The 24,589-nt window shown below is 44.2% G+C and overlaps 2 protein-coding genes and 3 pseudogenes across 2 annotated transcripts; 4 read left to right on the top strand and 1 right to left on the bottom strand.

Moving 5' to 3' along the window:
* Positions 1–281: 281 nt before the first annotated feature.
* LOC105714434 (beta-1,3-galactosyl-O-glycosyl-glycoprotein beta-1,6-N-acetylglucosaminyltransferase-like) lies at positions 282–1,567 on the top strand. The gene is given in 2 exon segments (XM_021671280.2): positions 282–396; positions 399–1,567. Coding segments are annotated over 2 exon segments (1,284 nt in total).
* A 12,283-nt stretch (positions 1,568–13,850) lies between these two features.
* LOC105714461 (olfactory receptor 1D2) lies at positions 13,851–14,789 on the top strand. The gene has a single exon (XM_012448408.2). The coding sequence runs from the start codon at positions 13,851–13,853 to the stop codon at positions 14,787–14,789; it is 939 nt and encodes a 312-aa protein (XP_012303831.2).
* Positions 14,790–17,750: 2,961 nt separating this feature from the next.
* On the bottom strand, positions 17,751–18,536 carry LOC105714459 (AN1-type zinc finger protein 5-like; annotated as a pseudogene).
* A 1,445-nt stretch (positions 18,537–19,981) lies between these two features.
* LOC105709349 (centromere protein U-like) lies at positions 19,982–21,143 on the top strand (annotated as a pseudogene).
* Positions 21,144–21,506: 363 nt separating this feature from the next.
* LOC105714458 (SH3 domain-binding protein 5-like) lies at positions 21,507–23,458 on the top strand (annotated as a pseudogene).
* The last annotated feature ends 1,131 nt before the right edge of the window (positions 23,459–24,589 follow it).

Genomic DNA, 24,589 nt, shown 5'->3' on the forward strand with positions numbered 1-24,589 from the left:
CACATATACAATGAGTGAAAAACACAGAGGGCTGCAGGCGCAGCTCCCCAGCGCCTAGAGCGCTGGCGGGGCGGGAGCTTGGCGGACGAGGAGCGGCAGGGCATCTTCCTGCGCCTCCAGCCCGGACGCCCACTCCAGTGATGTTCTTAATTTCAAGATGTCATTGCAGTTCTGATAAATGCAAACTGACAACGTTCAAGGCCACAACGGAGGAAAAATCATGGGTGCTTGGAGCGTAGAAGACTGCCCTTCACAAAGGAAATCCCTGATTATTGTTTGAAATGCTGAGGAAGTTGCAGCGAAGGAGACTTTTTTCTTATCCCGCTAAATACTACTTTGTGGTTCTTGTTTTTTCCCTAATCACCTTCTCCGTTTTAAGGATTCATCAGAAGCCCGAATTGTAAGTGTCAGACACTTGGAGCTTGCTGAGGAGAATCCTAGTAGCGATATTAACTGCACCAAACTTTTACAGGGTGATGTAAATGAAATCCAAAAGGTAAAGCTTGAGATCCTAACAGTGAAATTTAATAAGCGCCCTCCGTGGACACCTGATGACTATATAAACATGACCAGTGACTGTAATTCTTTCATCAAGAGGCGCAAATATATTGTAGAGCCCCTTTGTAAAGAAGAGGCAGAGTTTCCAATAGCATATTCTACAGTGGTTCATCACAAGATCGAAATGCTTGACAGGCTACTGAGGGCCATCTATATGCCTCAGAATTTCTATTGCATTCATGTGGACAAAAAATCCGAGGATTCCTATTTAGCTGCAGTGATGGGCATTGCTTCCTGTTTCAGTAATGTCTTTGTGGCCAGCCGATTGGAGAGTGTGGTTTATGCATCGTGGAGCCGGGTTCAGGCTGACCTCAACTGCATGAAGGACCTCTGTGCAACGAGGGCAAACTGGAAGTACTTGATAAATCTTTGCGGTATGGATTTTCCTATTAAAACCAACCTAGAAATTGTCAGGAAGCTCAAGTTGTTGATGGGAGAAAACAACCCGGAAACGGAGAGGATGCCATCCAATAAAGAAGAAAGGTGGAAAAAGCGGTATGAGGTCATTAGTGGAAAGCTGACAAACACAGGGACTGTCAAAATGCTTCCTCCGCTGGAAACACCCCTTTTTTCTAGCAGTGCCTACTTTGTGGTGAGTAGAGAGTATGTGGGGTGTGTACTACAGGATGAAAAAATCCAGAAGTTTATGGAGTGGGCGCAAGACACATATAGCCCTGATGAGTATCTCTGGGCTGCCATCCAGAGGATTCCTGAAGTCCCGGGCTCACTCTCTGCCAGCCATAAGTACGATTTATCTGACATGCACGCTGTTGCCAGGTTTGTCAAGTGGCAGTACTTGGAGGGTGATGTCTCCAAGGATGCTCCCTACCCACCCTGCGACGGGGTGCACGTGCGCTCGGTGTGCATTTTCGGAGCTGGCGACTTGAACTGGATGCTGCGCAAGCACCACTCGTTTGCCAATAAGTTTGACGTGGATGTTGACCTCTTTGCCATCCATTGTTTGGATGAGCATCTGAGACATAAAGCTTTGGAGACATTAAAACACTGACCATTACAGGCAATTTTATGAATAATATGAAGGATACACAAAACGTACCCTTCTCTGGTTCCCCTTCCCTGTCATTAAGCGTCGGGAAGATGGTATGAGGTCCATTTTGGGGCAGGGACTCTAGGTCTTCTTGTCAGAGATGCTGCATGGTTTCTGCAGAGCACCATTGGCTAGAAAGGTGATAGCATGAAATGTTCATCTAGAGTTAATGGTGGGAAGAGTAAAAGTAGCCTCGAGGCCAGGGCAGGTAGCAAGGCATTCTGGGGAGAGGACCAGGCTGTCTGGGGAAGCGCCTGATGCATAAGGTCAGCCTGTTCAAAGCGCTCAGGGACTTCGCAAAATGAGAAGATGTGACCTGTGCCAAAACTATTTTAAGAATTTTAAATGTGACAATTTTTCTGGTATGAATAAACGTATAGCAACAGATAATCAAAGATACAATTAATTTGATGATATATTTGTTGAAATAGAAATTTGATTTTACTCTAAATGATTTTTGTAAATTATTTTCTGCTCTAATACTGTACTGTGTAGTGTGTCTCTGTATGTCATCTCAGGGAGCTTAAAATGGGCTCGATTTAACATTGTTTTGTGTTATTTTTGCTTGCAACAATGCACCTTCCAAAAACCAAAAAATAACAATTTCTAATTTAGTGAATTTCCACAAGTCATCTTAGGTTATTAGCAAAGTTAAGGCATCTTTTTTAAAAAAAATTATTATAGCTTCTACAAAGAGAAACACTCATTTTTTCTAGAGATTTGCCTCTATCTTCCTTTCCTCAGTCTCCCAAGACTCTGCTATCAAGCTGTGTTACTTTCACTGGACCCTAAATTATTGTCTGTGCGATCTGACTGCCAGTAATTAGTGCAGAGAACTAAGAGAGGATGCCACAGGTTTGAGGGGCCGGGGAGTGGGAGGGGGAGGAAAAGAGTTTATTTAAACAATTTCTGAGGCCCATAATGAGTTTAAAAACCAGCAATTGACACTATTCTCAAAATTAAGGCTGTTGTTCATTAAATTCACTTGTGTCCCACCTCCCAGGATTTTTTCATCCTAATGTCACCTGTGTCTTCATTTAAACGGACCTGGCCCTGTCCTTGGGTCTTCCCGGTATCTGCCCCTGAGTTGTAAGTTTCTCAGTCTTCCATGAGGAGGAAGGAAGTGTGCAGTCATTCCATGTGACCCGTTGGAAGACCTGGGAAGGGAACTTCAGGTTTGGGACAGATTTTTCTTGTTGGTGGTATCATTCACACCATACGATTTTTACTCCCTCCATTTTCACCATAAGCCAGATAATTTGGGGATGCTGTAGTGCTGTCTCACATCTCAAAAAGTAAATTCAAATCTTAAAAAGAAAGTCTTGTAATTTCGCCGTGTTGATACTGTTCCGCCAACAAGCTACCAGGGAACTGTGAGGCCTTGTCTTTAGCGTTAGACTTTAAACAAGAATTAAAACCACGTGCTGTATTTTTAAAACATAGCCAAATTAAATGGTACATGAGAAATTCAGAGTATTAGACAGTTTTAAGGCATTCAACTGGGAAAACCTTTTTTATTCCTCAAAGTCGGAAAACATTTTCATTTATCAAGAGATGCGTTTTTAAACTTCATCATTTGTAAACGTGGAAGTTGGTGGATTGCTGTGTTTTTGCACGATTAGCATGGGAGTTTGTGTTGGAGCAGGAGGAACATGTTTGTTTTGAAAACTCAAGAGATGATATTGATGAGGGGGTACATGCAGTGTGTTCTCTCTTTATTGGCTTCTAAACCAGTTTTTTCCTTTAATGCATGTCAAATATTTCTCCCACACTTCTTTCAGCAGAAAAGTTTTTTGCCTATAAGACAGGGCACTTTTTAACTCTAAAACTAGTGATACTCAGTGACATACACTTTGTCTTATAAACATTTTTTCATTTTTTATGTTAAAAAATTGCTAATCTACATCAAAAGTAAAACAGCAGTAGAGCGAACAGCATACAACCCTCACCTGGTGTTAACATTCTGCCCTATTTGCTTTAAGTTGTATGTATTTTTGAATTTAGCAAAATTGGAAATTAAATGTTTTAAAAAAATTACAAATATACAAAGTTATTTATCTCAGCATATTTATTACAGTGTGACTGCATCTGATTTATATTTAGATTGTCAGGTTTTGAGGGTTTTCTTCTTCCTCATAAATGTAAAAATAGGATTTTAGAATCTATTTCCCCAAGCCTCACATTAAAACTGTAGACCTACTATCCTCTATGTAGCTGTGATATCTCATCTTTCTAGAATGACACTTGTTAAGAAGTGTTCGAACGCTCTACCTAATGCCTGTGGCAGAGATTATATACGATCCATTCATTGGGGCTCAAAGTATCTCACTTTTAAACTTTTTAGAATAATTTACAGCAAATGAGACTTATGATGCTGTGACAAGAAATTTAAAGAATCAAAACGATGGTTTGAAAAGGAAGCCTGTGAGGCAGGAGAATTGCCTGAACCCGGGAGGCGGAGGTTGCGGTGAGCCGAGATCGCGCCATTGCACTCCAGCCTGGGTAACAAGAGCGAAACTCCGTCTCAAAAAAAAAAAAAGAAAAAGAAAAGGAAGCCTGTGATACATGCAGAAGAAGCAAAACCCAAGTGATTTGTGAGAAATATAGAAATTATCTAAATTACTTTCTAGTAATTATTAAACACTAATTTATTTGTACTGTAAAAAAAAAGAAAAAAACACAAAATAGTACAAACTGTATATGTCCATTTAAATAAAGTGTGAAAATAGATAAGCCAACTTTATGCTATTAGCAGTTAGGATAGTGAGCACCCATGCAGGAACAGTGACTAGAAAGGAATACAAGGTGATTTCTGTATCAGGGTCAGTAATGTGTTTTTCACTGGAGTGCTGGTTACTCATGCCTGGTCTGTTTGTAAAAACTCCTGATAAAATTTTCAGGCTTCATTTTATTTCCTAAAGCAACATGAGCATCATCATTTTCCATCTATGTCTAATAACTGTATTATCTGGAGTCTCTATATGTCTCCCCTCTGTTGGTTCTTGCTATTGGAATCTTCCTTCCTTGTGTATCTTTTTTATCTTTGGGTTTATGTTGAATATTGTGCCAGAAAAATTATTAAGAGAAATAATTTGAGCTCTAAGGTGACATTATGTTTCTCCAAATAGGATTTTTTTTTTTTTATTGCTTTTGCTTAGTACTTTGGGTCATAGAAATCTGGATTCATTCTAGTTGAAGTTTAATCCTTTAAATTTGCCAGAGCTCTTTCTAATCAAAGCCATCTGCAATATATGTAGAGTCAGCTTTAGCTTTGGCTGTTACTTTGGCTTCCTGTTATACATATATATATATATGTATATATTTATGTACACATGTACATATGGAGACTCCATCTCAAAATGTGTATATTTTGGCTTTCTGTTATACATATACATATACATATACATATACATATACATATACATATACATGCTGGAGTGCAATGGCGCCATCTTGGCTCACTACAACCTCCACCTCCCAGGTTCAAGTGATCCTCCTGCCTCAGCCTCCCAAGTAGTTGGGACTGCAGGCATGTGCCACAACACTCAGCTAATTTTTGAATTTTTAGTGAGACAGAGTTTTGCCATGTTGGCCAAGCTGGTTTTGAACTCTTGACCTCAGGTGATCTGCCTGCCTCACCCTCCCAAAGTGCTGGGATTACAGGTGTGAGCCACTGCGCCTGGCATTCCTAGGTTATGTTTTAGGATAGCTGCACAATAAGGAGCTGGTCTACTTCTTGTAAATAAGACTCATTTCCCAAGACCCTCACCTCTAGGGAATAACATTGGAGCAATTATCCATATTCATCTCAAGAAACTATCTTGGGATTGCATCCCCAAGTTACCTCCACAATGGATAAGCAGACCTGATGCTCTCCCTGTTCAGCCCATTTCTTCATGAATCTAGGATTCAAGACTTGGTTCTCAGATCCCACAAGTCTCATCACGGCATAAATAGCCTTAAATCCTGTCTCCTTTTTTACAGAAACTGAAGACACAGGCAACAAGTTCTCTGCTCTGTACCTTTAGCCAAGAGGATGAGTCTCCACGACCTATTCAGAAAATAATGCATTATAGACTTTTATGTCCTGGCTGTGTTTTCATCCTATAGAGCTGGAACGTGGAGGAAGCAAAACCAGTGAGCTCCGAGAGCAGCACAGAGCAGTGGGTAACGTCTGTGCGTCTCAGCCTCATGCTATCTCTCTTCTCTCTTCCTTATCTTCTCTCTTCTCCATTTTCTCTTTCACACAAACATACTCATGTAATCTCACCTCTTAGTTTTTAAAGGTAATATAGCAATCCTTTGAATCTTATAAGCATGCCACACTTTTCAAAGTACTTTCACATTCTCTGTTGCATGTAATTCTCACAACCTGTGGGAATGGCTACCTAGGTTAAGAAGAGGGGATCTAGGCAGGTCGTGTGCCCTACTCAAGTCATACAGCTAGGAGGTAACAGAAGAGGTACAGAGCCCAGTGTTTCCCCTGCAAGCTCAGAGCCCTTTTCCATATTTCCCCTACAATCTCCCCCCTTACACCCCAGCAACACAACAGAGGGGTTTGTGTCTCCGCAACCACCTGACCACACCAGGGTTCAGAACCCACTGACTCTTACAAACTCAGAGCAGTTGCCCAAAGTGTAGCATCGAAACTGCTGCATGCTTGCTAAAAAGAACTTGGTTTTCAGAACAGAACTAGGACTTCAAGAGAGCGAGTCAGAAAGTCAGCTTTTTGTTTTGAAGCATCACAGGTGATCATGATGTGCACGGTGCTGGAGAGGCTTGCCTTGTGGGTTAGAAAGCAGAGGTATCAATTTCTCTGGGAGTCTTCTGGCTTTCCTCATCTTATCATCGGCAGGTGTCCCATAGAGTCCAAGCTATGCGAACCAGAATATGGAAGGAAGTCATTTCTGATGGGGCCTTGAGGAGGTGGCAGGACTTTCTTTCCATGGCAGAAACAGAGGTGGTGGCTGAGTGCGCTCAGGGTTTGGGTCCCCACAGGGAGTCATCACAGCACTTTTTTTCATACTCAGGTTACTTAGGGGGTCTTGAAGTGGTCTTGGGGATGAACCCATCGGCTCCCCTTTCTTTTTCAATTCTTCATTTTACTAGGTGGCAAGCAACACCCCTTTTCTTGACCCCAACTTTCCGTGTTTTCTCCTTCCTCTCAGCGGTAGCCTGACACAAACATACAGCCTCATGGATTTGTCTTTGCCATCAAATTGCACTATGACTTTGAGCCGATCTTTCTGCTCAAAGCTGCACATAAGCACTCTGAAAATAAATGAGCTAATTCATGGTATAGAACCATAGGGGAACTATGTGGGTAACAAATAACAGATGTGGCAAGCTGGGCACACAAGTCATCTCTAGAGCATGTCCTAAAGGTTACTCTAGGTTTCACTCAAAAGCCAAAAGACTATCACATAGTTACTATGTCATTTTGTTTTGAGATGGAGTTTTGCTCTTGTTGCCCAGCCTGGAGTGCAATGGCGTCATCTCAGCTCACTGCAACCTCAACCTCCCTGGTTCAAGTGGTTCTCTTGCCTCAGCCTCCTGAGTAGCTGGGATTACAGGTGCCTGCCACCACACCTGGCTAATTTTTATATTTTATTTCTCCTTCACTTATGAAGCTTAGTTTGGCTGGATATGAAATTTTGGGTTGAAAATTCTTTTCTTTCAGGATGTTGAATATTGGCCCCTACTCTCTTCTGGCTTTTAGGGTTTCTGCAGAGAGATCTGCTGTTAGTCTGATGGGTTCCCCTTTGTATGCAGCCTGACTTTTCTCTCTGGCTGCCCTTAACATTTTTTCCTTCATTTTGACCCTGGAGAATCTGATGATTATGTGTTCTGGGGTTGATCTTCTTGTGGAATATCTTAGTGGTGTTCTCTATATTTCCTGAATTTGCATGTTGGCCTGTCCTGCTAGACTGAGGAAGTTCTCCTGGATAACATCCTGAAGTGTGTTTTCCAGCATGTTTCCACTCTTCCTGTCTCCTTCAGGTACTCCAATAAATCGTAGGTTCAGTATTTTTATGTAGTGCCATATTTCTTGAAGGCTTTGTTCATTCCTTCATATTCTTTTTTCTCTAATCTTGTCTGCATGCATTATTTCATCAAGGTGGTCTTTAAACTGATATCCTTTCTTCCACTTGGTCAATTCAGCTATTGGTACTTGTGTACGCTTCATGAAGTTTGCATGCTGTGTTTTTCAGCTCCATCAGTTCATTTATGTTCCTCTCTAAACTGGTTATTCTAGTTAGCAGCTCCTCTCGCCTTTTATCAAGGTCCTTATCTTCTTTGCATTTGGTTAGAACATGCTCCTTTAGCTTGGAGGAGATTTTTTATTACCCATCTTCCGAAGCCTGTTTCTGTCAATTCATCCATCTCACCCTCCATCCAGTTCTGCTTCCTTGATGGAGAGGCATGGCAATTATTTGGAGAAGCAACAGCACTCTGGCCTTTTGGGTTTTCAGTGGATTTTTTTGTTGATTCTTTCTCATCTTCATTGTTTGTCTAGTTTTGATCTTGGAGGCTGCTGCCCCTTGTGGGGGCTTTTTGTCATTGCCTTCTGTTTGTTTTTCTTTCAACGGTCAGGTCCCTCTTCTTTAGGGCTGGGGGCTCATTTCAGGCCCTATTCATCTGATTCACTCCCGTGCCTGGAGATGTCACTCAAGGAGGCTGGAGAATGGCAAACATGGACACCTGCTCCTTCTTCTGGGATCTCTGATCTAGAGGGGCACCAACCTGATGCCAGTAGGATCAGTCCTATACAGGGTGTCTGACAACTCCTGTTGGAGGGTCTCACCCAGTTGGGCGGCATAGGGAAAGGACTTGTTTAATGAAGAACTTTGACTGTCCTTTGGTGGAGGGGTTATGCTTCACTAAGGGAAACACGCTTGTCTGGGCTGTGTGGATTCCTCAGAACTACCAGGAGGAAAAGCTAAGTCAGCTGGTCTGCAGAGACTGAAGCCTCCCCTCCCACTAGGTGCTCAGGCCCAGGCTGGAGTTGTAGTTCCTGCATTGAAGCCCCACCTGATGGGTCAGGGTCAGGCCTGAAGAGGCATGCTGGCCACAGTCTGTCATAGCTGATGTGTTGGGCTATGTGGGACACCTCTTGGGACCAAGTCAACCATCCTCCCTGGCTCCAGCAGGGAAAAAGTGCGGCCTGGAGCTACAGAGATGGCTGCTGCTCTTCCCCTACCCAGGGAGCTAGGCAGGTATCGGTCCCAATGTTGGGTGCTGCCCCTCCCGAAAGGAGCTCAAACAGCTTAGACAGCAGGCAGCTGCAACTGTGCTGCCAGTTGCCCCTTCCCCCAGGAACTTAAGCAGATTCTAGCTGAGAGGCTATTGAGAATCTGCACAACTCCAGGGTTGGTACCCCAGGCCCCAGTGGTGTGGGTTCATGCGTAGAATCTTCTGATCCATGGGTTGCACAGTTCTGTGGAAAAAGCATGATTTCCCTGGCAGGGTAGCATGCTCACTCGCCACCTCCTTCATTGGGGGGTGGGGACTCATATTAGGGTTTTCTAGGCATACGATCATACCATTGGCAAACGGCACTAATTGGACTTTCTCTTTTCCGATTTGGATGCCCTGTATTTCTTTCTCTTATTGCTCTGGGTAGGGCTTCTAGTACTATGTTGAATAGAAGTGATGAGAGTGGGCATCTTTGTCTTGTTCCGTTTCTCAGTGAGAATGCTTTCAAGTTTCTTTCAAGTCCACTGTAAAAGGGACACCACAGAAATGAAAGATCATTCAAGACTACTGTGAACACCTCTATGCACACAAACTGGAACATTTAGCAGATATGGATAAATTGCTGGAAGAACTTTCTTGGAAGTATAATCCTCCACAATACGGAAATGAAGTAACATATGGAAATGAAACATGTTTTTCAATTTTTTCTGCTATTCATTGCTAATTTCATTCCATTGTAGCTGGAAAACATACTTTGTATTTTTTCTAGCCTTTTAATATCATTGCGGTTTATGACCTAGCATATGGTCTATCATAGAGAATGTTCCAGTGACACTTGGAAATAATTTTCTTTTTTTTGTTGTTGTTGGGCAGAGTGTTGCATAGACATCTGTTAGGTGCAGTTAATTTACAGTGTTGATCTTTATTTCCTTGTTGATCTTTTGTCTAGTTGTTCTACCCATTATTGAAAGTGGTGTATTGAATTCTCCAATTACTGTTGTTGAATTACGTATTTCTGTCTTCATTTCCATGAGTTCCCTTCATGTATTGGGGTACATATATGTTTGTAATTGTTATATCTTCGTCATAGATTGATCCACTTGTCGTTATAAAATGTCTCACTTTATCTCTAGTAAGACTTTTTGACTTAAACTCGTTTTTACTAGATGGAATCCTCGCTATGTTGCTCAGGCTGGTCTTGAGCTCTTGACCTCAGGCAGTTCTACCTCAGCCTTCCAAAGTGGTGAGATAACAGGCATGAGCCACCAGGTCAGTGTAAACTCTATTTTAATCTTTAAAAGGCATTTTATATTTTAAGGCTAAAGTGTAGCCATTCTGTTTTTCCTGTGGTTCCTGATTGCATATCTTTTCCCATCTTCTTGCTTTCAACCTTGTTGTATCTTTGAATCAAGTAGGTTTTCTGTAGAATGCATATGAATGGATCATGTTTTTACCCACTCTGACAGTCTCTGCCTTTTGAGTGAATTGTTTTATGCAGTCACACTTAATGTTACGATTGATATCATTAGATTTATGTCTGCCATTTTACTTTTTGTTTTCTGTGTGTTCCATGTCCTTTTGTTCCTTTATTTTCCTTTACCACCTTCTTTTCCATTAGGTGGATATTTTCTCGTGTTGCATTTTAATAATTTTTTCACTCTATTCTTGCAGGTGTATTTTAGTGGTTGTTCTATAGTCTACCTCACACATCTTATCAGAATCAGCTTCAGGTTTCTAACAACTTAAGCCCAGTGATATATAGGAAAATGATTTCTATATAATTCTATTGTTTTCTTTTTGTAGTATTATTGTTACAGATGTGACATCCATTAATCCTGATAATGCATGGTTATAATTCACTACTCTACCTTCTGTAGTCATTTTCTTAGTCCAATTCAACTTTGCCTCCGCCTAGCTCCTTTATGCTGTAATTGACAAACATATTATACATATATTTCTATATGCTGTAGCCTCAACAGTACATCATATACATATTTTATATAATTGGTGTTTAAGTTATAAGAAAAAACAAGAAAATATGCATATATATTGTCATATTTAATAGATATATGCAAAATATTACTTAGAGCTTATATCAATATATGTGATTTTTTACATATTTACACACATTTATACCATCACCTTTTCATACTTTACCACTGTTCTTTGCTTTTTGTGTGTGCGGATTCGAATTATCATCTGAGGTAACTTACTTGCAACCTAAAGAAATTTCTTTAGTAGTTTTTATAAGATAGGTCTGCTAGCAAAAAATTCTCTTTGTTTTTGTTTACCTGAGATAATCTTTATTTGGCCTTCATTTTTTTAAAGATACTTTTGCTGAATATTAGACTTTAACTTGAAGGGTTTTTTCTTCAACCATTTTGAATGTTATGCAACTGTCTTAGAGCCTCCTTAGTCTCTGTTGAGAAGTCTGTTGTTCCTTTTATTAGACTTCCCTTGTAAGTAAAAAATCTTTATCTGCTGATTTCAAGATTTTCTCCTTGTCTTTGCCTTTTAGCTTTTTTACTGTTTGTATTTATTCTGCTTAAAGTTTGTTGAGTTTCTTATATGTAGGTTAATTTCTTAAAGAAATTTGCCAAGTTTTCAGCCATTCTTTGAAAAAAAATTTTTCCTGATTTTTCTCTCTCCTCTCCTTCAGCGTTTCCACTCTGTGTGTGCTGGTATGCTTAATGGTGCTCCAGATTTTTCCGAGTCTCTGTTCATTTTTCTTCATTCTTTCTCTTCCTCTCTTTTTCAGCTTACATAATTGATATCAATTCAAGATTACTATTCTTTTTTTCTGCTAGTTTAAAACTACTATTCAGCCCCACTAATAAAATGTTCATTTCAGTTATTGTACATTTTGACTGCAGGATTTCTATTTAGCTCTTTTTTATACGTTCTATCTTTTTATTGATATTCTCCATTTGACATGACATTGTCACTATACCTTCCTTTACTCCTTTAATCATGCTTTCTCTTCGTTTTGTGAAAATATTTTTAATGGTTACTTTGAGATCTTTTCAATGAAAGCTGACATCACATCGTTCTCATAGGTAGCTTCCGTTGCCCGATTTTCCTCACATGTGGATCATACTTTGCTTCTTTTCATGGTTCACAAATGTTGTTGGAATATGGACATTTTAGGTAATTTCTTGTAACAACTCGGGGTACTAGTCTCCCCTAATGCGGCTGGCTATTGTTATCTACTTGTTTGCTGAGTTCCCACAGTCACTGAGAACCGTCAGTAGTATTGGGAGAGATCTTACTCTCTTTCCCTGACCACATCCAGCTGTTTTACATATGCTACATATTTTTTCATATTTTACATATATGCATGTTTCTTTATTTTTTGGACTTTTTTTTTTTTTTTTTTTTTTTGAGACGGAGTTTCTCTCTTGTTACCCAGGCTGGAGTGCAATGGCGCAATCTCGGCTCACCGCAACCTCCGCCTCCTGGGTTCAGGCAATTCTGCTGCCTCAGCCTCCTGAGTAGCTGGGATTACAGGCACGCGCCACCATGCCCAGCTAATTTTTTGTATTTTTAGTAGAGACGGGGTTTCACCATGTTGACCAGGATGGTCTCGATCTCTTGACCTCGTGATCCACCTGCCTCGGCCTCCCAAAGTGCTGGGATTACAGGCTTGAGCCACCGCTCCTGGCCCTATTTTTTTGATTTTTTTAAACATTTTATTCCATGCACATCAAGCTTTTGAAGAAAAAAGGCACACGATAGTATTTTAATTTTTAGCATGTTTTAAATGTGTTTGATACAAAATATTGATCAAACTAGTCCTCCAAAAATAATTATGCAGTCATCTCAATGTGCAATTTCTTGAATAATGCAGACTTTACCTGCTAATATAGAATGCAACCATGTAGAATTTACCAGCTAATATAGAGTGCACCATATTAACTGATCGAGTTCCACCTGTTTTTGTGTCTGTGAAGTTTCTACTGATGTGTTCATTCCAACGTTACTATTGTATTCCTTTAGAATTCTTAGTGTTTGATAGAGCAAGCATCGCCTTGTTACTCTTTTATTCAACATTTTTTCCTGGCTTATCTACATACTTATTTTTGGGTGAAATTTAGAACAGCTTTATTTCTTTAAAACCCTGTTATAATTTTGATATCCAGTAGATTAAACTTTCAATTAATTCCAAAGAATATATAGCTGTGCAACATTTGTCTTCATATTGGAAACCTTGATATGTTTATCAATTTATTTTTCACTTTGTTCCTCACTGGAGAATTTGAAATTTTTTTCTGATTCTTGTTAACATCTCAGTGCCATGATTTATTTGTTGACAGTGGGGATTAGATTGTTTCGCATTGTATTTGGACATTTTTCCTGATTATTGTTAAATATAACAATAAGGGCAACATTTCTGAGTGCTAGTTGTATGCCAGCTTCTTGTGTTAGGCACTTTATTACTTCATTTTGCCCCACCCCACAACTGATGTTTCACACGAAGAAACTGAGTCTTAAAGAACTCCGGTACTCCACCTGAGGTTTCACAGCAAGTGGCAGTGCTTACTGTCTTACTAGCTGTGAAAGACTTGATTTCAAGTATGCCAAACTCTCTTTATTTCTAATAGTCTTTCAACTGATAGTCCTACTTTTTCCAGATAGATCATCATATCCACAAATGGTTCGTACTCCTTTCAAATATTTGTGTTTTCTCCCTTTTATTTTTGAACTGTTTCTTATACTGCATATATCTGTACTAAACATTATTTTAAAACATATACAGAAGATAACATGCTAATCACTAAAAACTTCAAGAATAGTATGGCATAATTGAAAACAAGAATTACACATTACTCCTTTAACATTGAGTATACCAGCTTTGAAGTTACAGAAATAATTACATCGCATAAAAACTTTTTTTTTACTTTCTTATTTTCAAAAATTATAAAATTGGGTGTAAGATATTCTTTCTTAATTCTAAGAAAATGTTGATTTTGCTTATCTTCTTGTTTTTATTCAATTAAGGACACTTGATAAATACTTGTTGGTGTGAATGCTGCAGAGAGTTGGGGAAATGGATGGAGGTAACCAGAGTAAAGGTTCAGATTTCCTACTCCTGGGGATGTCAGAGAGTCCTGAGCAGCAGAGGATCCTGTTTTGGATGTTCCTGTCCATGTACCTGGTCACGGTAGTGGGAAATGTGCTTATCATCCTGGCCATCAGCTCTGATTCCCGCCTGCACAATCCTATGTACTTCTTCCTGGCCAACCTCTCCTTCACTGACCTCTTCTTTGTCACCAACACAATCCCCAAGATGCTGGTGAACCTCCAGTCCCAGAACAAAGCCATCTCCTATGCAGGGTGTCTGACGCAGCTCTACTTCCTGGTCTCCTTGGTGGCCCTGGACAACCTCATCCTGGCTGTGATGGCTTATGACCGCTATGTGGCCATCTGCTGCCCCCTCCACTACACCACAGCCATGAGCCCTAAGCTCTGTATCTTACTCCTTTCCTTATGTTGGGTCCTATCTGTTCTCTATGGCCTAATACATACCCTCCTCATGACCAGAGTGACGTTCTGTGGGTCACGAAAAATCCACTACATCTTCTGTGAGATGTATGTATTGCTGAGGCTGGCATGTTCCATCATTCAGATACATCACACAGTGCTGATTGCCACAGGCTGCTTTATCTTCCTCATTCCCTTTGGATTCATGATCATTTCCTATGTGTTGATTGTCAGAGCCATCCTCAGAATACCCTCAGTCTCTAAGAAATACAAAGCCTTCTCCACCTGTGCCTCCCATTTGGGTGTGGTCTCCCTCTTCTATGGAACACTTTGTATGGTATACCTGAAGCCCCTCCATACCTACTCTGTGAAGGACTCAGTAGCCACAGTGATGTATGCTGTGGTGACCCCTATGATGAACCCTTTCATCTACAGCCTGAGGAACAAGGACATGCATGGGGCTCTGGGAAGACTCCTAGATAAACACTTTCAGAGGCTTACATGAGGGCAATTTGGAAAGAGAGCTTTAAAGTGGAGACTGGGAATATCCTTCACCCTGTGTAAGGGATCGCCCTTTGTGTTATACAGCAGTGACTGGGATATAGCTCCAGCTCAGAGAGAGCATATATACATGTGGTGATAAAAAAGACTTATTTGTAACCTGGTGTCCCCCAGGTCTCATCAGCCTTGGCTATAAATAAGGTCACACTAATGCCAATGCTAGAATGTTGCAGGGTCAAATTATTCAATGTACTTGACTGCAGGACTACATTCTTGGTCTTATCTGACTATATCCAGTTAAAACCTAGAGATGTGTCATCTAGCACACATCCAAAGTAAAGAAAGTAAATAGTAGCTGATAAGAAAGTTAGTCACTTGGCTGTGGTGATTTAAAAGAGATTGCAATCATATATAGTTGAATCAGCTGAGCCAGCACTTTACATAGACTTTGATGGGGGTGGGGGTGGTGGGCAGGGAGGAGTTCAATTCGTTTGACATTCATGCAGCCATTAATCAACTCATTCTATTTATAATGAATGTCTACAGAGGCCTCAAACTGGGTTACAAACATGAGGTTATAATCTACTGGGGGAAGTACATAAATTTACATTAAACATAAATGGACATAACTCATCAATTAAAAGGCAATGTTCAACATACTGATTAAAAAATAAAATATAGATAGATGTATTTAAAGAGACATCCTGAAAGCACAGGAATATACAATGCCTGAAATTAAAAAGAGAAACAGACATATTTGGAAAATACTAAATATTTTAAGTGAAATATTGCTGCAATGACATCAGGTAAAAGGGACTTCAAAACAGAGGTGAAAGGAGTGATGTCAACAAGATGGTGGAACAGACAGTTACATCTCTCATCCACCAACATACAGACTAATTTATCAACCATCCACAGATGAAAATACCTTTGTGAGAGCTCCAGAATCCAAATGAAAGTTTACAGCACCCTGGGAGTGCACAGAAGTGAAAAAAAAAACAACAACAACAGCAAAACACTGTATTGGACATTGTAGAAAAAAGCTCTTATGTTACCTGAATCACCCTTCACCCAAGACAGCATAGAACAGCACAAAGAGAGATCCCCTCATCTCATGTGTTCTTGCATAAGTAAAAAAGAAAATGAAACACATATACAACTTCTCCAGCCTTTCAGGATGCTAGCCAAAAGGACCACTTCTATCATGCTTCACTAAGAATATGGAAGGAATCAACATGGGCAGACCCCTCTGAGTAGCTAAGAACAAAAAAAAATAATAATAATAAGAAAATGGTTGGGAGCTCTTAATAGTCAGTGTGTGTATTTCAACAACTGGAACCTTGCACCCTATAGTGGGCCTGTGCATGGTGCCCAGAAGCTGGCCCATCCACCCACATTCCCAAGCACCAGGCCTGCCTACCCATAGACCCTGCCAACTGGCTAGCCCAGAATATCTGGCTAAGCTGACTGGTGAAGAACATTTTCTATCAAATTGGACTTTAACTATCAAAACCGGCCTATAAAGACTCAAAGAGATGAAGGCTTCTTCAAATGTGCAAATACAAATGTGAAGCTACAGGAAACACAAGGAATCAAGGAAACATAACAACACCAAAGGAACAAAATGAAGGTTCAGTAACCATCAAAGAAATGGAGAACTATGAACTGCCTGACAAAGAATTCAAGTAATCATTTGAAGAAACTTCCAAACTCATTCTAGGAGGCCAGAACTACCCTGATGCCAAAACCAGACAAAAACACATCAAAAAAAGAAAAACCACAGGCCAACTTCTCTCATGAATATTGACACAAAAATCCTCAACAAAATACTAGCAAACCAGAAAGATCATCCATTATGACCAAGTGGGATTTATCCCTTAGATGCAAGGATGGTTCAACATATGCAAATCAATCAACCTGATACATCATATCAACAAAATGAAGAATAAAAACCAAATGATCATTTCAATGGATGGTGAAAAAGAATTTGGTAAAATTCAACATCCCTTCATAATAAACACCCTCAAAAAACTTGATATAGAAAGAGCATATCTCAGCATAATGAAAGCCATGTAAGACAGATCCACAGATAGTATCATACTGAATGGAGAAAAACTGAAAAAGCCTTTCTTCTAAGATCTGGAACACAACAAAGATGCACACGGTCACCACTGTTGTTCAACACGGTCCTGGAAGTCCCAGCTAAAGCAATTAGACAAGAGAAAATAATAGCACCATCCAAATAGGAAAGAAAGAAGTCGAATGATCCTTGCTTGCTGATGATATAATCTTATATTAGAAAAACCTAAAGTCTCCACAAGAAAACTGTTAGAACTGATAAACAAATTCAGTAAAGTTACAGAATACAAAATCAACATACAAAAATCAGTAGCAGCCGGGCGTGGTGGCTCACGCCTGTAATCCTAACACTTTGGGAGGCTGAGGAGGGTGGATCAGCTGAGGTCAGGAGTTCAAGACCAGCCCCCAGGGGAGACGCTGCGCCGCCGCCGCCGGGAGATGCTGTGCAGGATCAGGACTACGACTACCTCAGGGACCCTGGTCTTCTTCCCCGACTCCCTGCTCATCGTAGTTGAGGACATTGTCTCAAAGGTCGTCCTGGGGGCTCCCCAGAAGCCCCTTGCCCCGAGACTGCTGCTGGAACCGTGCCCGGAGCGCCACAAGCAGGACTAGCAGCAGCAGCAGGAGGACGCTGGCCAGCACGATGACCAGCGCGCCCAGGCTGACGCCCGCGCCCCCCGCCCGCAGGGCGGTGGCCCCCGGCAGGCAGACACCATCCTGGCTACAGCGGCACACGGTCACGTTCAGCGGCTGCTCGCCTGCTGGGGCGGCTGCCCGGAGTCCCGGGGCAGCAGGTTGAGGCGGTGCAGGCCTTCGGGGACCTGGTGTCGCGGCCGCAGGCGCGCGTGGCTCACGTTGACCTGGCTGAGGCTCCAGTTCCGGCTGAGCTCTGGGAGCCTGGGGCTTAGCTGGAAGTTTTTTGTTTGTTTGTTTTTGTTTGGGCCGTGCATCTGCTCTTTAATGTTTTCCTACGATATATTAAAATAAAAACAAAGTTTCAGTCTCTTCACAAGTAGTAATTTATATTCTCTGAATTTTTTCAGCCACAACAACTGGATTCTCTTTTCTGATTTTTGCTGCAGCTTCTGCTTTGTAATCATACGGACAGTTGTGGTTGTCAGAGTAACGGTGAAGTCCACAAAACAAATTTCCACATCGGCAGTCAAACCCTGTAAGACCAACTTTCTTTCTGCACATGAAACATCTGTTTTTCTTTGGTTTGGGCAATTCAGGAGCTTTTTCTTCACTCTGAGAAGTACTGCGCTGAGAAACTGATGGGCTGGGCTGAGTGACAACTGGCTCTGACACCTCCGTTTTCGGGATATTTTGTCCTCTCTTGAAATGCTCATTTCTGTCCTTTGCTGAGTTACAGGCAAGGCAGCCACAGGCACATTTCTTGATTTTTCAGATGTGCTGCCAGCAGCACCTTCACAGCTGTTTAAGCTAGTGTCTGCTCTTTGTACAGATGCAGAATCTGAGGTAGGACTGTTGGAACCACTAGCTGTCCCCATTGGGCTCATTCTGCCACTATTCTGCTGTCTCTGAAGATGTTCTTTGTAGCAAACTGAACACATTCCATTTGTCCTAGGATTTCCATAAAAGCCACATCCTGTGCTACACAGCATGGGCCCCGGGGTCTGGTTAGTCTCCTGAGCCATATTTTCCTGCCTGCGGGGCCCCAAATGCGAAAGCCGGGTTCGCGCGCGAAGCCGGCACGGTGAGGCCGGGCTGAGGCCTCCGGGGAGGCTGAGCCGGGCGCCCTGGTGCCGCCGCCGCGGGCCGGGAGCGGGTCGGAGCCGCAGGCGGAGGTGGCTCTGCCGCTGCCGCCGCGGGGTCTTCCTTTGTTCCTGCAGCAGCGACGAGCGTGGCCGGGACACGCCGGGACACGCCGGAGCTCGGTAAGTGGGAGGAGGGAAGCGGGGGGTGGAGGCGAGGAGGAGCGGAGGGAGGACCGGAGGCCGCAGCGGCTAAGGCTTAACTAGGCGCTCGCCCGTCGTCGTCTCACGCCCCCACAGGCGGCAGGTTGGGCGGACAAGGGGGAGCGGAGCGCGCGCCGCGAGGCCTGGGGCCGTAAGAGCCCGCTGATGGCGCTCTACGCCGCCTCTGCCACTGCTGGGGAAGCTGCGCGGCTCCCGGGAGCGAACAAGCCCGCGTAGGAGATGCGCACAGCTTCGCGTCTCGGCCGACTAACGCGCTCTTTGCAGGGAGTCCTTCATCACTTGGAGTGGACTCCAAATAATTGGAGTCCCTCTGATTATTTCTCTGAATAATTCTCTGTCGCGCGGAGTTGGGAGGTCCGTCCGGGAATCGGGTGGGCAGCTCCTCCGCGGGGCAGCGGGGCAGGGAGCAGAGACGGGGTCTGTACAGTCCCCCACCCGAGACGGGGCGGCAGCCGCCTGCCTGGTTCTGCAGGAGGAACGGGCCTGGCGAGGGCACGACTGGGCAGCCCCAGCAGAAAGCGGTGCCGGCGTTCGGGAGTGGGACGCAGCCGGCCCGGGGTCGTTGCGCTTGGGGACCCGGCTAAGGGAGCCTTCAACCCAGGGAGCGAGGAGGAGGCGCAGGGGCGCGGCGGGGAGAGGGGCAGGTCATCCACCGGGGTCTTGGGGAGGGCTGGGGTCCACGGGGGAGGGAAGCCCGGGCCGGGGCGCGGTGACGCGGCGCGATCACCGCTTGAAGCGGTAGGTGATGGGCAGCAGCATGCTCTTCTTGAGCGCCTGCACCTTGAGCGTCTCATCGTCCAGGACCAGGAAGCAGCGGCTGGAGTACTCGAGCAGGCGCTCCTTGGAGGGGTCGAACTCGCCCACGTCGGCCAGCTTCTCGGGGGCCACGATGAGCAGCTCGGCGATGGGCGTGGTCAGCGCCACAGTGTTCCTGTCCACGCGGTGGTGCTCGAAGGCCCGCGATATGCTCTTGAGCTTCTGGAAGGTGCCCAGGATCTGGGCAGAGGACCCCATCAGCGTCCTTCACTGCGGGGGGAGGTGGGGACACGGAAGTGAGGGGCAGGGGGCAAGACACGGGGGGGCGGACACGGGAAGGGAAACGGCCATGGGAAGGGAAACGGCCATGGGAAGGATCCCGGCGGGTAGAGGCACGGGCCGGTGCAGAACAGGAGGCCGAGGAGAGGAGGGGAAAAGTGCATCAGAATTTGGACCAGTGGGAAGTGAGAAGAGGCAGGCCCAGGGAAGAGGGTGAGGAGAGAAAATGAGCCGAGAGACTGAGTTACACCGACAGGGTCCCAGGCCCGGGCGGCGCCCTCACCCTGGCGATCTTGTCAGAGCAGGACATAGTGACCAGCTGCTCCCCCAGCAGGACGCCATCCCAGGTCTGCACTGCACTGGAACCGCGCTGCCAGGAATTGATGTAAGAAGAAAAGTTAAATCAGCAGAGAAAATAAGTACACAGCGACATGAGGCTGTTCCAACTACAGCATCTTCAGATCTTTTAGAGAAGCCAGTTGAGTCGGTCGCTTCTAGAAAGATAGGACCCCTTAGTGCTCAGCCTTCTGTTGAAAAAGAACTTGGCAATAGAAAGTCAATCGAAAACTCAGAAAAAAGGGAAGATGTCTTATGACAAGAGGAAGAAATCAGGAAGTGACGCCATAGATTCAGATACTTCCAACACTATACACGTGTCTAGACGGAAAGAAAACCAGTGACATCATGGAGATGAATGTTGTTTTGCCTGAATTTGGGAAAGTCCACCAAGAGTATGCAAGACGAATAGACTCTAAAATTTATAAGGCAACCATGGACACATTTATTATAATGTAAAAGAACAAATGACCAAATTGCTTCAAGAAAGCCAGATGTTGAGCAATCTGAAAAGGAAGAATGCTAAGATGATTTCAGATATCGAAAAGAAAAGGCAGCGTATGATTGAAGTCCAGGATGAACTGCTTCGGATGGAGCCACAGCTGAAAAAACTACAAACCAAATATGATGAACTTAAAGAGAGAAAGTCTTCCCTTAGGCATACAGCATATTTCTTATCTAATTTAAAACAGCCCTATCAAGATTATTCAGATGTTCAAGCGAAAGAACCAAATGTAAAGGAAATGTATGATTCATCCAGTCTTCCAGCTCTGTTATTTAAAGCAATAACAGTTCTGGGAGCCGAAAGCCATCTGCAAAATATCAACCATCAGTTAGAGAAGCTCCTTGACCAGGAATAAGAAGAGCAGTCTACTAAAACGTGCCTGTAGGAAGACTAGTCTCATGCTGTTACCTTCTGAAACTGTATTTTATTAAATAGTTTTGCGAAGCAGTTAAGGCCTACTTACCAGAATCTAAAATTTGTTATTCAAATTAAATGGTTGTGAACAATGTTAAATGCCATCAATAGTTTGAGGCCATAATCTTTTCTGGTTAATATCTTCAGTAATAAATTTTAAAATGTTGACACCTTGTTTAATCAGCCCCAGATATAAGTTGTAATAAACTTGTAAAATTTAAAAAAAAAAAAAAAAAAGGCTCCGCCACGGCCGGAGGGATCCGCATCGGCGAGCTGCGCCTCCCGCGTGTCGGCCCCGGCGGCTCCCCCACAGTGCCCGGCTGTGGCGAGGCGGCTCCAGCCGAGCCTGTGGCGGCCGCGATCCCCGGGGCGCTCCGGAACCCAGGGCGCGGCGCGCGTGCCGGCTGCCCGCATGGACGCGGCGCTGAAGCGGAGCGGCTCGGAGGAGCCAGCCCAGCTTCTGCCGCCTGCCCAGGACGAGGAGGAAGAAGAGGGGATGGAGCAGGGGCTGGAGGAGGAAGAAGAGGTGGACCCCCAGATCCAGGGAGAACTGGAGAAGTTAAATCAGTCCACAGATGCTATCAACAGACGGGAGACTGAACTTGAGGATGCTCGTCAGAAGTTCCGCTCTGTTCTGGTTGAAGCGACAGTGAAACTGGACGAACTGGTGAAGAAAATTGGCAAAGCCGTGGAAGACTCCAAGCCCTACTGGGAGGCATGGAGGGTAGTGAGGCAGGCTCAGCTGTAAGCTCAGAAAGCCACACAGGACTTCCAGAGGGCCACGGAGGTGCTCCGCGCCGCCAAGAAGACCATCTCTCCGGCCGAGCAGCGGCTGCTGGAGGATGACAAGCAGCAGTTTGACTCCGCCTGGCAGGAGTTGCTTAATCACGCCACTCAGAGGGTCATGGAGGCGGAGGAGACCCAAGACCAGGAGCGAGCTGGTGCATAAGGAGACGGCGGCCAGGTACAACGCCGCCATGGGCCGCATGTGGCAGCTGAAGAAACTCAAGAGAGCCATCAACAAGTCCAAGCCTTATTTTGAACTCAAGGCAAAGTACTACGTGCAGCTTGAGCAACTGAAGAAGACTGTGGATGACCTGCAGGCCAAACTGACCCTGGCAAAAGGGGAGTACAAGACGGCCCTGAAGAACCTAGAGATGATCTCAGATGAGATCCATGAGCAGCGGCGCTCCAGTGCCACCGGGCCTCGGTGCTGCAGTGTTGGGGCTGAGGGTAGCAGCACATCTGTGGAGGATCTGTCAGGGAGCAAACCTCAGCCTGATGCCATTTCTGTGGCCTCGGAGGCCTTTGAAGATGACAGCTGTGGCAACTTTGTATCTGAAGATGACTCGGAAACCCAGTCTGTGTCCGGCTTTAGTTCAGGACCAACAAGCCCGTCTGAGATGCCTGACCAGTCCCCTGCGGTTGTGAGGCCTGGCAGCCTGGATTTGCCCAGCCCTGTGTCCCTGTCAGAGTGTGGGATGATGTTCCCAGTGTTGGGCCCCTGAAGTGAATGCAGTGGGGCCTCCTGCCCTGAATGTGAAGTAGAACGAGGAGACAGGGCAGAAGGGGCAGAAAATAAAACAAGTGACAAAGCCAACAACAACCGGGGCCTTGGCAATAGCAGCGGCGGTGGTGGCACCAGGAAGAACCACAGCGGCACCTCCCCTGAGGGCCAGGCCTCGGAGAACCAGGAAGCAGCTCTCCCTACAGCGCTCAAAGGGAAGAGATGGGATTATTGCTGACATAAAAACGGTGCAGATTGGCTGATTCATCCTGGGCCCTGCCCATGTGCATATCAACATTTATACACGGAACTGGAGAACATTGTGCCAGTAATCATTTAATATATGCCAAATCTTACGCGTCTAAACTGCACTAATGAAGTTTCGGTGACCCTGAGGGCTGAAGATTGTCCTGGGTAAGAGCCTTGAGCTGGTTTGTTTTTCAGAGCAGAGTTGTCGCAGGCAGACTGTGACCAGGTTCACAGCCTTTGTGGAACATTCCGTGTAACGGCACTGTGCAAGCAATAACTAGTTCTTATGAAAGAACCAGAGCTGGGAGGATGGCTGGGAAACTAAGTCAAAGTGGGGCCAACAGCTGGCTTCTCTTTCTCTTCTCACCCTCAATTTGTGTGGGAAAATGGAGATGTTCTCTCCACTGTTACCCCATGATATCTAAATGATAAGGAAAACCCACACGCAAAGCAAAAACTCAAGTATTGAGAGCACATTTTTGACCCGGTGGAGGCTTAAAAAAATCCAAGAACACAACTCATTTTCATCACTTCTGGTGTTCAGAGGGGGCTTTTTTAAAAGCGTGTATACTAAAATACCCATTAAAACCATTTCTAGAAAGGCTACCATGAACTGCACTTTTTGGGGGTGGGGAAGGTGAATGCCAGTGGGGATGGGGGGTTGAGGGTAGGAGGGACTTACCATAGAAGGGAATTTGTGGCTGTGGGGGAGAAGGTTCTACAGCATAAGCCTTATTCTGCCAGCTAAGGGGATTTATTCTAAGAGAAGTGCATGTGAAGAATGGTTGCCACTGTTATTAGATTGACAAGGTGTTAATTTCTCTGTAGGTTGTAACTTTAAAAATAAGCGAAATTATTTAAGGGTTATGCTGCACTAGTATTGTAAGGTTGGCCAGGTCGTGGAGAGTTCGGACACGCCTCCTCCCCTCGCCGGGAGCTCGGACACGCCCCCTCCCCTCACCGGGAGCTCAGACACGCCTCCTTCCATCCGGGTCCCACTCCCCTCCATTTTGTCCCACCCACTTTGGCCACAGCCAATCGGATGCCTCCACTCCCTATAAAACCCCGTGCCTGAGAGGAGTCCGCGCGACTTCTCCGGCCCTTCCTGTCCGGACCGCAGAACCTCGTCCGGGAGCCTGAATAAATTCCCTTGCATTGGATTATTTTCGTGCTGGCCTCAGTTTCTCTGTTTCGTCTTCGGTGAAAACAGACCTTACAAGTATTCCTTAGAGGAAACTCTTCTTTAAAGCTAGGAAAGGGAGTAGGCGTGTGTCGGCAAAGGCTGTTAAATAGAAGCAATGGAGTCTGTTATGTTAATAGTAGTAAGTGTTAAGACTGCTTTTCTTTAATGTTTTCGTGGTAATGCATATTTAGAGCGCTGTATTTTTGTCTCGTTTTGTTAAGAAAATATAGCATTTCTAAAAAAAAAAAAAACCCTTTCAAATTGTTAATTCTGTCACAGCCTGTATATTTTAGTCATTTGTAAATCTCTTCATACAACAGTGACTTCTCCTTTTTTGACTGATATAGTATCCTAATTACAAGGTTATTTTGTACTTGTCTTAATACATTGAGTGTAATAAAAACCGCTTGAGAAAAAAAAAAAAATGTGACTGACAGCAAGGCGGGAAGGAACGCTAGGGCGAGCGCCCTGGAGGACGAGGTCCGGACACTGTTTGTCAGTGCATTCAGCTGCTTTTTCTGAATCTATCTACATAATTGTTTTTGACCCCATTATA

Source organism: Aotus nancymaae, unplaced genomic scaffold (assembly GCF_030222135.1).
Source record: "Aotus nancymaae isolate 86718 unplaced genomic scaffold, 86718_ANA_hifiasm-v0.15.2.pri h1tg000018l, whole genome shotgun sequence".
NCBI lineage: Eukaryota > Metazoa > Chordata > Mammalia > Primates > Aotidae > Aotus > Aotus nancymaae.